This window comes from Nyctereutes procyonoides, unplaced genomic scaffold, assembly GCF_905146905.1.
Source record: "Nyctereutes procyonoides isolate TBG_1078 unplaced genomic scaffold, NYPRO_anot_genome, whole genome shotgun sequence".
NCBI classification, from domain to species: domain Eukaryota; kingdom Metazoa; phylum Chordata; class Mammalia; order Carnivora; family Canidae; genus Nyctereutes; species Nyctereutes procyonoides.
In genome coordinates, this window is record NW_026575049.1 from 7835981 (window position 1) to 7848262 (window position 12282).

The following is a 12282-nucleotide window of genomic DNA, read 5'->3' on the forward strand; positions in this document are numbered from 1 at the left end:
TAAAAAAAATTAAAAAAAAAATAAAACAAAAATAAAACTGTGTTTACTGCAAGGAGGCATCTTTTTTTAAAAATTTTTTTATTTATTTATGATAGTCACACACACACACACACACACAGAGAGAGAGAGAGGCAGAGACACAGGCAGAGGGAGAAGCAGGCTCCATGCACCGGGAGCCTGATGTGGGATTCGATCCCGGGTCTCCAGGATCGCGCCCTGGGCCAAAGGCAGGCGCCAAACTGCTGCGCCACCCAGGGATCCCTGCAAGGAGGCATCTTAACCTCATCATCCATCTGGTTTTTTTTGTCTGTAAAAATGGGAGTAATCCCTGCTTTCAAATAGTGGTGAAAGTCACCTCCTGAGTATGTGGCATCAGTATTCTTGGAATCTACCACGAGTTTAATAAATATAATTTCTTTTTTATTCAAAAGAAAAAGTTGTATTCAGGATTATGGCATTGGTAAAACTGTTATCCTAGGAGGTTGCAGTATGATTTTAAGCTGCTATTCGTGTAGTATATATTTAGCATCAAATATCTGCAAGGCATTGAGATAGGTAGGGATTCTGTAGTCTTTGAGGGGAGGAAACAAACAGCAAATAGTTAAATTATAATGTAAGTTAGCAAAAATACTGACAATAAATACATAGCGTTTCTGAGAAGGGGAAGGTCACAATGAGATGCAGTGGTTAAGCATCCTTCATGACTGTAGCTGAGCTGCATGCAGGACCTTGAAGGCAGAAGGAGGAGGAGAAACTTTCAGGCTTAAAGAAGACCAGAAAGATGGAAGCCTCAGTGTCTTCCCTGGCAGACTTTTTTTTTTTTTTTTTTGGCTTTATTGAAATATAATTGACATACAACAGTGTGTGAGTTTAAGGTGTACAGTGTGTTGATTTGATATATTTATGGATTGCAAAAACGATTACCACCATAGCATTAGTTAACCGCTCCATCTTGTCACATAATTACCACCTTTTTGGTGTGTTGAGAACTTTTAAGATCTCTCTTAGCAACTTGCAGTATTATTAGCTATAATCACCATGCTATACATTAGATCCCCAGAACTTGTTAATCTTAGAACTGGAAACATATCCTTTGACTGGTGGTTCCATGTTTTTCCCACTGCCCAGGCCATGGTAACCACCACTTTATTCTTTGGGGCTTGGCTCTGGGGCTTGGCTTTTTTAGATTCCACGTATAAGTGATATCATATAGTATTTGTCTTTCTCTGTCAGATTTTGACTTAGCATAATGCCCTGAAGATCCAGCCATGTCACAGGTGGCATGATTTCCTTCTTTCTCGTGGCTGAATAATATTCCTCTGTGTGTGTGTGTATCTTCTTTATACATCAATTGTTGATGGACAGTTAGGTTGTTTCCATGTTTTGGCTGTTGTGAAGAGTGCTGTAGTGAACACGGGGGTGCAGATATCTCTTCAGGATTTCATTTCCTTTGGTTATATATACCCAGAAGTGAGATTAGCTGGATCATATGATAGTTCTTTTTTTAATTTTTTGGGGGAACCTCCGTACTGTTTTCCTAAGTGGCTGCATCAGTTTACGACCCACCAGCAGTGCACAAGAATTCCCTTTTCTCCATACCTTCACCAATATTTGTTACCTCATCTTTTTGAAGGTAGCCATTCTAACTGGTGTGAGGTGATACCTCACTGTGACTTTAATTTGCGTATGCCTGATGATTAGTGATGTTGAGCACCTTTTCATGTTCCTCTTGGTTATTTGTGTGTGTTTAGAAAAATGTCTAATTGGTTCCTCCTGGCAGAATGTTTTTGTATAGTGATTGATAACTGATGATAGTTTCAAGTATCCAGAACATGAAAATGTCAAGGCTGACTGAAGCTGACTCTGTGGGTCAGGAGAAAGCTGGAGGAAAGCACCCCGAATGTGCTGTTTCCTCAGTTTTCCCGAGTCGTGAACAGCAGATCATTTATTTTCTAAATGCTTAGGATTCTTAAACTTAATTGAGAGAGTGGCTCCGACCCTTATTATATGTGCTTTTCTTTGTAAAGCATAAGCTGAATAAAATGAATCTGTGAGATTTCTTTCTTGCTCAGAGTGATACGTGAGAATTTCCAAGGTCCTTCGTTATCTGTACTTAACGGACTCCCTTAAATAATCTCACCGGTTTGACTTCATTTCTTGCTGTCTGGCCTCTAGTGTGTTACCTTTCCAGGAATACTATGGCAAGCATGCTGCCCCTTCAAAGCCTGTACACTTCGTGTTCTTCCTGTCTGTAAACCTCTTGCTTTAGGTACCCGCATGGCTTGTTTCCTGTCTGTGCTCCTCCAGGTTTCTATTCAAACGCAGAGAGGTATGGCCTTCTCCGACCATCTTAATACAACTTTCCTCCCTCACTGTCAGGCAAGTCAAGCACCTTCCCTGCTGTTTTACCTCGAAAGCACTTAGAACCATTTGCCATACTATATATTTTTAAAATGTATTTGTACATTGTCTACTCTGATATAAGTGCTTTGAGGGCAAGGGTTTGTAAAATTTTATTTAAGTCACATTTCCAGTGCCTCACACAAAGTAGTCAATAAATAATTATTAAATTAAAAATACTGTTTCTTTTTGAGTTGTGAAAGAACTTTGGGCATCACAGACTTTTCTTCCTTTTTTTTTTCTTTTTTTAAAAGATTTTATTTACTTATTCATGAGAGACACAGAAAGAGGCAGAGACACAGGCAGAGGGAGAAGCAGGCTCCCTGCGGGGAGCCCGATGTGGGACTCGATCCCGGGATCACGACCTGAGCTGAAGACAGACTGAGCTGAAGACAGACGCTCAACTGCTGAGCCACCCAGGTGTCCCCAGGCTTTTCTTTTTACTGCCATTGAGTGACCAAAATGGACCCTTTCTGAGGAAAATACCAATTTGACCAAAATTAAACATATATTTGTGAATACATTTATAGATTGATACACTTCAGGTTTTCCTTTTTATCTGGGCATTTGTAATGGTTAATGAATTTGATCTCAGTGTAAGAGAATGAAAAAAGTTAACTGGATTGGTAAAACTATTAACATTTTTCGAATTGATATGAAAGAGAAGTTTGGAGAATGAGAGTCAACAATGTGTCTATGTATATAGGAGAATATCACAAGGTTAGAATTACTTCCTTGAAGCAAAATTTGTTGGGAAATCATTGGAAGATTTTGAGGGATCTAGTAGTATAATTAAAGAAATGTAATTAGGAATTTGATTTTTACGGTCATTAGGGTAGTTTATAAAAGTCAAAATTTTAAGGACATTTTACAAAGGAAAGTTTGGTATATTTGAGGTTTGAAATGATCTGAACAAGAAAATTGAAGGAGAAATGGTGAAACCAGGAGAATTTGAGGAAAAAACAGCTGAGAGAAGCTATTGGGGATGTAGGATATAAAGGAGGATGGGACTTGGTCTCAAATGGCTTCAAGGTTGTGCTGATTAAGGGATGGAAGAGGAAAGTTTGAAATATCCATGTGGCATTATCATTGCTTTAGGATAAGGGATAAGAACATAATTTACATGCCTAGAAAAGAGGCTTGTAAATGAGGTGGCACTTGTTTGCTGTGCGATGCTTTTGGAATATGGTTTCTTTTCTATAAATGCTGAATTGGTGGCTGCCGGGGGTAGGGGTGGGGAGGAGTAATATTTTCACTAGGGGTGGCAATATGTGTTGTTTCTATTATATATTGTAGATAGAGGCACCTGGGTGCCTATCAACGCTCCGTGGTTGAGCGTCTACATTTGGCTCAGGTCATGATCCCAGGGTCCTGGGATTGAGTCCGGCATCGCACTGCAGGGAGCCTGCTTCTCCCTCTACCTATGTCTCTCCCTCTCTCTATGTGTCCCTCATGAATAAGTAAATAACATCTTAAACAAGTAAATATTGTAGATAATTTGGATGAATAAAAGATATTGACCTGTAGTGTTAGAAATACTGAGGTGATTTGGGGGAAGAAAAGTTAGATATATAAAGATGCTTTTTTTAGGAGTACATGGCTGGCTTAGTCGGTACAGCGTAAGACTCTTGAACTCAGGGTCATGAGTTTAAGCCCTATTTTGGGTGTAGAGATTACTTAAAAATTTAAAAAAGTCTTTAAAAAAAAGCTGCTTTTAGAATTGGGGGCTTTTGTTTTTTAATAATTACTGTTTTGGGTTGAGTTTCCTTTGTAAAACTTAATTTCAACACTACCTTTTACTTCTTGTTAACTTAATAGGTCTGTTAATTTAATAGGTGACACTTGTGGTTCTAGGTAGTTTTGCTACAAGCATCTTTGCTGCAAGCATTTTGATGATGTAATTTTGCCATAAAAGATAAATAATTGGCTGACAGTTTGGTTTCATCAAACTGATTGAGAGTTTAATTTCATTTCTCCATTGACCCGGTAGTCCCATTTTTCTATTATCTAAATCTTAGCCAGCCCTCATCATGATCTATACAGTGGTGCAGAGATTTGAACCCATTTTCCCATAAATTTTGGAATGTCTATCAGTAGATATGTGACAATATGCCAAACAAACAACAGCTAGAAGGCTTTCACAACACAATATGAAGCTGATTTACAAATATGAATTGTAGTATTTATGAACTGATACTGCTCTTAAGGAAGATATTTTACCCTAAAAAGAAAAAGTGCAATGCTGAATGAGGGGACAAATCAACAAGCAAAAAACTTTATAATACTATGAACAAAAGACTTTGAAGACAAGTGCTTAGGTATAGTCCACAGAATGAAATCAATTATTTGCATGGTATTGCCATGAAAATCTACATTATACATTTGATGTATTCAAATATTTTGAGACTCACAAATCTTTCAACTTTGTTATGTCCTTTTTAATGAGTGTCCTCTTTTTTGTGATTTTTTTTTTTAATAGCCAGTTAGTTATGCTGTGAAAATGGTGGTTGTCATAGGAGGTTGGGGAGAAATTTTTTAAGCATAAGGTATGTAGGATGGAAAGTATATTATTGGCTTTTAAGACACACTATCAGGTATCTCAGCCCATTTAGACAAGAGGCAGGAATCTAGAAGGATACAAAGGGCAGAGCAATTCTTTCAACAGAATTATTGTTCTGCTCTATAGCTTTCCTTGTTATCCGCTCCTCTTCCCAGTTGCTTCAGACTTACCCTTCTCAGCCTTCTGCAGTGTTAACAGATAGGGTAGAAAAAAGAAGGGTGAGTCTAACCTAGATAGCACAACCAGAACTTCTGAGCACTAACTGTATGCACAGTACTATGCCTGGCTCTATCACACAAATATGAGTGACACGTGGTCCCTGTCATGAGAAATTCACAGTAGGACAGTCTAGTGGGAGAACACCCACAGTCTCCGTTAATACTTCCACAGAGATACTTGAAGAATTAGCTTTCCATTTTAATAATCTTGACAAAAAATGATTTTGTATATGGTCAAAAAAGTAAGGCTACCATGGCTTTTCTTAAGTCGATTGACAAGACTTTTTTGGCAATACAGCTTTACTTAAATTCTTCAAATTTTACATTAATAAAAATCAGTGTTATTTAAAAGTATCTTTTTAGTACAAGCATGTTGTGATTCATAACATTTTATTTAATCTTTAAGCTATGTTTTCTTTTTCCTAGTCCCCTAATGAGTACTTTTGATCTGTCATTCAAAAATTTTTCTTTTCCAGATTAAAACACTGTTACTCTAGAAAACTGTCTAAAAACCCATTAGCAAAACCCCTTTAGATAATCACAGGATACATTTTTCTTTGCTTTTTTTTGTACCTTGTTAAACTGATCTCACACATGAACTTTCTTAGAATCAGGCAGTTCCTAGTTCCTATGGGACTTCCTGTTTTCTTAAATAAAAATAGAAAAGCACCTCAGAAAGGAAACCTGGTCAGTGTGAACTACTTTGTAGGCTCAGTTAGTCTTAGTTGGGAACTGGATTATAGAGATCCAGGTATCTGAAAGCTCTGAATGTTTTGCATGTAATTTTCAAATAGATGATAAAGAGAAGATTCTAAATAGTAACCATTAGAGATACTACATATTTACTGTAAACTTGTTTGCATTTTTTTTAGGGGAGATGTATGAGGGGAGGTTGGATGAAAAGTGCTAAATCCTTTTTATAATAGATATTGGCAATACGAAATTATTTAATATTGAGACAGTTCTTAGCTACTTTATCTGTATATTTGTTTCTTGCCACTTTTCCAGATGTTAGCAAGCAGTAGGAAGTTTTTTTGTTTTTTTTTGTTTGTTTGTTTTTGTTTTCTTGTTTTTAAGTCAGAATTTTGAAAGAATTGTTTAGTTTTAAAAAGCATCTGGTAAATTTCCTTAAGTAGTAACTGCTGTTCATCTATATTTTGAGTAGAAACCAAGTTTGGTGGAAGCAGTATAGTTAGTTAACAGTAATAGGTAACATGTATTAAGTGCTTGACACTAAGCGGAGCATTGTATATAATTAATCTCATTTAATCTTCACAACAACTATATAAGTTAGGTATCATTGTTACAGCCTTTCTTTATAGGAAAGTAAACTACCTCTTAGAGTAGCTAAGCAGTTCATGGTCATGTTAACTAGTAAGTGATGGAACTGGGACTTGAACTCACTGCTCTCATTTATTACAGAGAAAACCACAGATTCAAGGTAAGAATGGTAAATATAGTGAGTCGCAAAAATTACTACCCTTACCTTTATTATCATCAGTTTCTTTACATTTTGTTTGCTTGTTTACATTCAGTTATGGCAGAGTACATGCTGGCATTTCAGGGGGCTTGTTTAGGGGATTCTAATTCTCATTCTCAAATGATGCTAATAGTTGTCTTTTTTTCTTTCTTGATAGTAAAAAAACCCTTTGATGAAACATTTGGAAAAATACAAGTAAGTAGAAGATCATAATACTGATATTTTGTCTCCTGTTTTATATGCTAAAAGTATTAGGAAGATTGTCGACTAAAAAAATGCTCATTTTAAAAGTTCTCTTAAATTGAAACAGTACATTTTCTTACTTTGAATATTCTTTAATGATAATATGATTAAATCTGAAACAGATTTTCTCCTAAGAGCTGAGTTGTTTATCACTTTAGGGTAAAAGCCAACTGCCAAGTGAAATGGTATTGGCATGTTAGCTGGAGATCAAGTCTTAACCCTTGGAGGTATGCCTGTTTAATAAGTTGCTGGATATTCTGACAATTTTTGTCCTCTTTGCCATCATCTTGTCTCTCTGGATCTTTTGTTCATAGGCATGCCTATTTAATCATCAGGAAGGCAAAGGATTTAGAAAGAAACATGATTGTTAGGCTACCTATTTATGATTCCTTTTCTTTTCAAGGATCTGTAATACTAATTTCAACCTAAATCTTACATGAAAATATTTTCACTTACCTTCATTATAGGCACTTCAAAGATTAAGGTATTTGAGCTCATATTATAATGCACAATTAGTTATTAATTTACTATAGGAATTGACAGTAATATAGACCTATATATAAAAATTGGTTGTGGTTAAAGGATATGTAATAATATGTAATCAAATCTATAGAATATTACTTAAGATTGTTAGAGAGGGACTTCGTAATGACCATTTTTAGTAATATTGTGATATTTGTTTTTAAAAAGGTTTATTTTGTCAGTTATGATATTAAGTATAATGCTGCTATTGGCATTATCATTTAAATCCGTACCATATACTCACTGCACATTTAATGAGAGACTTGATACAAACAACTGAAAATTGTCTTGAGAAAATTGGCTGAGAATAGAAGGGGGAACTATTTAAAGGTGACAACATATGAAAGAATTTGGGAGAGTTGCCCTAAAGTCTGATTTTTACCCACCCAAGAACAAGAACTTTGCTTCAGAGAATGATATGGGTTACTAAAAGAAAAGTTGGACCTTACCAAAAGAGACAGTTGGAGGATAGCTATTTCAAATTACAGTATAAAAGCATTTCTGTTTAATGAAAGATTACTTGAAAGCTTAGTTTAAGTATGGTTTATTTGTAGATCTTTAAATTTGTTTTCAGGGTGATTAGGAAAGCCAGCATGAGACACCTTTCAAGCTGAATGTTAGGAGACAATTGGAAAAGCAGTCAGAATGGAAAAAGACTGTAATGAAGCTATAAATCAGTATAAGTTTCTATAAGAATAGAACTTTAAAATTTGATTTATATGTTTTTCAGATTGATTTCTAGTTTAGCGTATTGGTGCTAAAGATAGTTTAACCAAAGCCTTTCTTTTTCTTCTTCAAGATTGATTTGTTCATATTAATAACATATTACATAAAAACTAGTTAGATCGTAATTTAGTTGATCATGCACTTGAGATCATTGTAATATATATCATTTTGAATAAATTGCCATTGGAAAAATAATTTTTGAAAAAATTATAGTTTAGCTTTTTGGGTGCTTAAATTCTCTATATAATGTACTGGTATGTATGTATGTTGTCTTATGGATTCAGCTGCATCTGATAAGATTTTGTTATTTCTTCTACTTATCTGTTCCAGTGTTAATATCTATGAATCAAAAGATGAAGTTTATTCTCAGGCCTCTGGTGTTCATTAGAGATATAATCACAGAGCACAGGTGTCCAATTTTTGGATTTTTTTTAATTAAAATTTTTTTAAAGATTTATTTATTCATGAGAGACAGAGAGAAACACAGAGACACAGGCAGGAGGAGAAGCAGACTCCATGCTGGGAGCCCAATGTGGCTCAATCCCGGTCTCCAGGATCAGGCCCTGTGCAGAAGGCTGCACTAAACCACTTAGCCATCCAGGCTGCCCCTAGTTTTGTTTTTAAAAGGGGAATGGGATTGGGCATGATCAGGACCTATGAAAGAAAAGGAAATCGGTCTCTTTTCCAGATAAGGGAGGAGACAAACTTCAAAACTATTAGGTACTTTAATCCCAAAGCTTAATCAGATTTGCCTGTATGTATCAAGTCCCCAAGTATGAATGTATCAAGTCCACAAGTTATGCATATCCTTAGAACTCTTTCTCATTCTATTATATTGAACATATTTATTAAAAATAATTTTGTGGTTTAACATATCACAAATGCATAGGTTTCAGAATCCTGGCTTTCAGCCCCAGCAGTTATCTTTTGATTTCTGATTCTTGCAGTTTGGAGTTTTAAGCATATACAGAGATAAGGTCTAGCTTGACTCAGAATCTGCTTGAGATAGAGTTGAGCCAAAGCTAAGGGCTGGAAGGCAAGGGGGAATGTCAGTTAATCTCTATCAACCATCTTCCATAAAACCAGGGACTCTCGTGGTAGGGTAGAAACTTTAATGAGTTTTCTTCTTCCTACCATAAGCTGTTAATTGCTGCATTGACAAACACGTGCCACTCATAGCATGTACACTTGTCTCCGTCCCTGAAAATACAGCATGAAAATAATTGTATGAGGTTGCATGTCATTAGACATATAAATGTTACTTTCCTAGCTTTTTATATCCTGGTCCTATTTTTCCAGTATTACTGTTTTCTTTGACACATCAAGAAGAAAGGAAATAATAAAGATACAGCCCCCTCTTGAATCATGAACTTATTCCAAACAGCGTGATAAGCTTACCCCTTTTCCTGACTTACATTCTCCCATTGCTGTGTGGGTCCTTCTTCATTGTGATTGCTCTGAAATTGTGGGTCTCGTTGCCTTCAGTTACTTGGCAAGGTCCTTAAACATTGAAATGATCTCCTCTCTGGTTTTCTTTCATATATTCAGAGTACTATTCCTGGCGCACAAGTCTGTTTTATTTTTCTCCTCCTAAATTTTTAGAATGAAGTCAGACTCTTTGTCTTGGTCCCTAGCAGTTGATTCCAAACTATTTTATCAGTGTTGTGCTAAATCAAAGCAGGCTATTGGTTATGTAAGAAACATATAACCAGTGCCTTTATGCCTTTGCTCATGCTTTTTCTTCTGACTAGAATTCTAGTCAATTCTGTTCTTCCTGGGAAGCCCAACTTAAATATTCTTTCTTCTATAAATGGATCTTCCCTTCCCTCTTTCTTCTGTATTTCCATTATACTTTGTTTGCAGCTTTAGCACTTAAGTATGTTTTTTACCCTTGAGAATAGGAACCACCTTGTTTACTAGGCCTCTTGCTTTGCTGAGAATAGTTCTTAACTTCTATTACTAAATACTTATAAAGTGTTTGTTTTGCTTTAATGGTTCATAAATTTATACAGGACCACTTTGGGGGTCAAGGAGAGGTTGATTATCAAAGTGTCAGTATTCATTTCCTTATTGTGTGGTTGAATCAGATTAAGACAAAACATGAAGGGCAGACTTGAAGTCTCATAAGAACAATATATATAAGTGTGCATTGTGTAGAGGAGGATTGTGGGAGCATTGCTTTGGTGGTTGGGGGAGTTTGTTGTATAGGAGACTTTTTTCTTCTTCTTCTTCTTCTTTTTTTTTTTTTTTTAAGCACTAACCTGAGTGCCAATTTCCCAATCAGTCCTCAAGAAAGTAAAATGTTTAGAGTGATGATTTAGATTCTTAGATTAAGGCTTTTTTAAAAAAATTATGGTAGCCATTGTTTAAATGTGAATTTGTCTTTTGGATTATGTAGCTTCCATGATTTTAAGTTATTTACTATTTTTTTAAAGATTATTATTTGGTATATGTTTTTGAATTGGATATTTTATAATTTCTTTTAATTTTAGGAAAGTAAGAAAAATCTTATGATGAACACTTTATACAAGCTTCATGATCGATTGGCACAGCTTGCAGGTAATTGTTTTAACATTCATAGTGTCTAAAAATGTTTTGAAAATTAATTTGTATATGTAGCATTCTATATCAGCAGAAATAGTTTTTCCCAAGACTAGTGTTATGTTTGTGAATTTTCTCTCTGGAAATTTTTGTTACCTGTACAGAGTAGTTTTTATTTTTATAGATATATTTAATCAAGGCCTTTTTCCTGCCTGTCCATATGTATTAGATGAAATCTATATTATATAATTCTAAAGTCAATCCAATTTGTTTATTGTATTAATAGTAACAAAAAATTTTGAAAGCTAGATATCAATTGAATTGGGTAAGCAATGAATTAAAACCCTAGATTAAATATAAAAGTGTAGATTTTCCATTAATTAGGTATCATTTCCTAGGATAAAGGTAATATATTTTAGAATTTTTTCCTTATATTCTGCTCTTACTAAAGTCTTTTAGCATCTGTAAGCTGTAGTAGCAGCTCTCCTTATTACCTTAGCTTTTTTTTAGTTATTCTTATTTCACATATAATCTAAAAGAAGAGACTTTGGATTTGCTTCTTGTTAAAGAAGTTACAGAAAAGAAAAAGTGTAGTTTTCTAAACTTTTTTATGTAGCAGATCTTTTTGTAGACATAAGATTCTGGTACAAGGTAAATAAGAAAGTTCTTTGGTCGATTGGAGACATTTAGGATCCTTATAGTTTCCCATCCTCATATCAGTCTTTTTTTTTTTTTTTTTTTTTTTTTGCAGGGCGATGCCCTTAACTCTAACTCTGGCCTTTTTTTTTTTTTTTAATGCTCATAATTTTGTGTATATCACTAAAAGCCTTCTTTGCATTAACTAACTGGCTGTCATATTCATATACGGCAAGCTAATGACATTTATTTGGTATGCTGTATGTAGTAATCAGAAATAGGTTAAGTGTATACTCTTTGGCTACCACAGGCTTCTACAGCTGTCTCAATTGGGGTGCTTTTAAAGATAAAGATTCCTTCTAGAGCAGGGGTCAGCAAACTTTTTCCTGTGAAGGGGCCAGATAGTAAGTTTTTGGGGCTTTGTTTGCTGGACTTTGTCAGAGGTGCTAAATTCTGCCATTATAGCATGAAAGCAGCCACAGATAATAAATAAATGAATGAGTATGGCTGTGTTCCAGTAAAACTTCATGTATAAGAATCAGTGGCAGGGCAATTTGGCTATGGGCCAAGGTTTGCTGACCTCTGCTATAGATCTGTGGAAACTGAATCTTGGAGGATGCATGATAAAATTTGAAGACTTAGGTTGTTTAATAGAGATTTCTTCCTTTTTTATGACTGTGACCATTAAAATCTGACTACTTGCACAAGTCTCATAAATAGGAATATGGCTACTTTTTTATAATAGAAAGGTTTGCCAAGGAGTTACTTTATTATACTTTCATGTTAAAAAAAATGTTTTTTTAAAAAAAAATCATATGAAGAGAAATTGAGCAGGAAGAACTTGCAATTCAAGTTCAATATGAGGAAATTGATCTTTAATAACCACAGATAGCCTGAAAGATAAGGCTTTGGATTCTCTTATAAATTGTTATAAGGGAAAAGAAAGGTGTTATAAG

General features: G+C 35.0%; 1 protein-coding gene across 2 annotated transcripts in view; it reads left to right on the plus strand.

Moving 5' to 3' along the window:
- LEMD3 (LEM domain containing 3) overlaps positions 1 to 12282 on the plus strand; it is a 73003-nt gene that overhangs the window by 21221 nt on the left and 39500 nt on the right. For both annotated transcript variants that reach the window (XR_008664891.1, XM_055328669.1), the window contains exons 2-3: positions 6816 to 6853; positions 10642 to 10708. Coding sequence is in view for 1 of the 2 variants with exons in the window: in XM_055328669.1 (XP_055184644.1) it covers positions 6816 to 6853; positions 10642 to 10708 (105 nt within the window). In the remaining variant the exon portion in view is untranslated. The remainder of the gene's footprint in view (positions 1 to 6815; positions 6854 to 10641; positions 10709 to 12282) is intronic.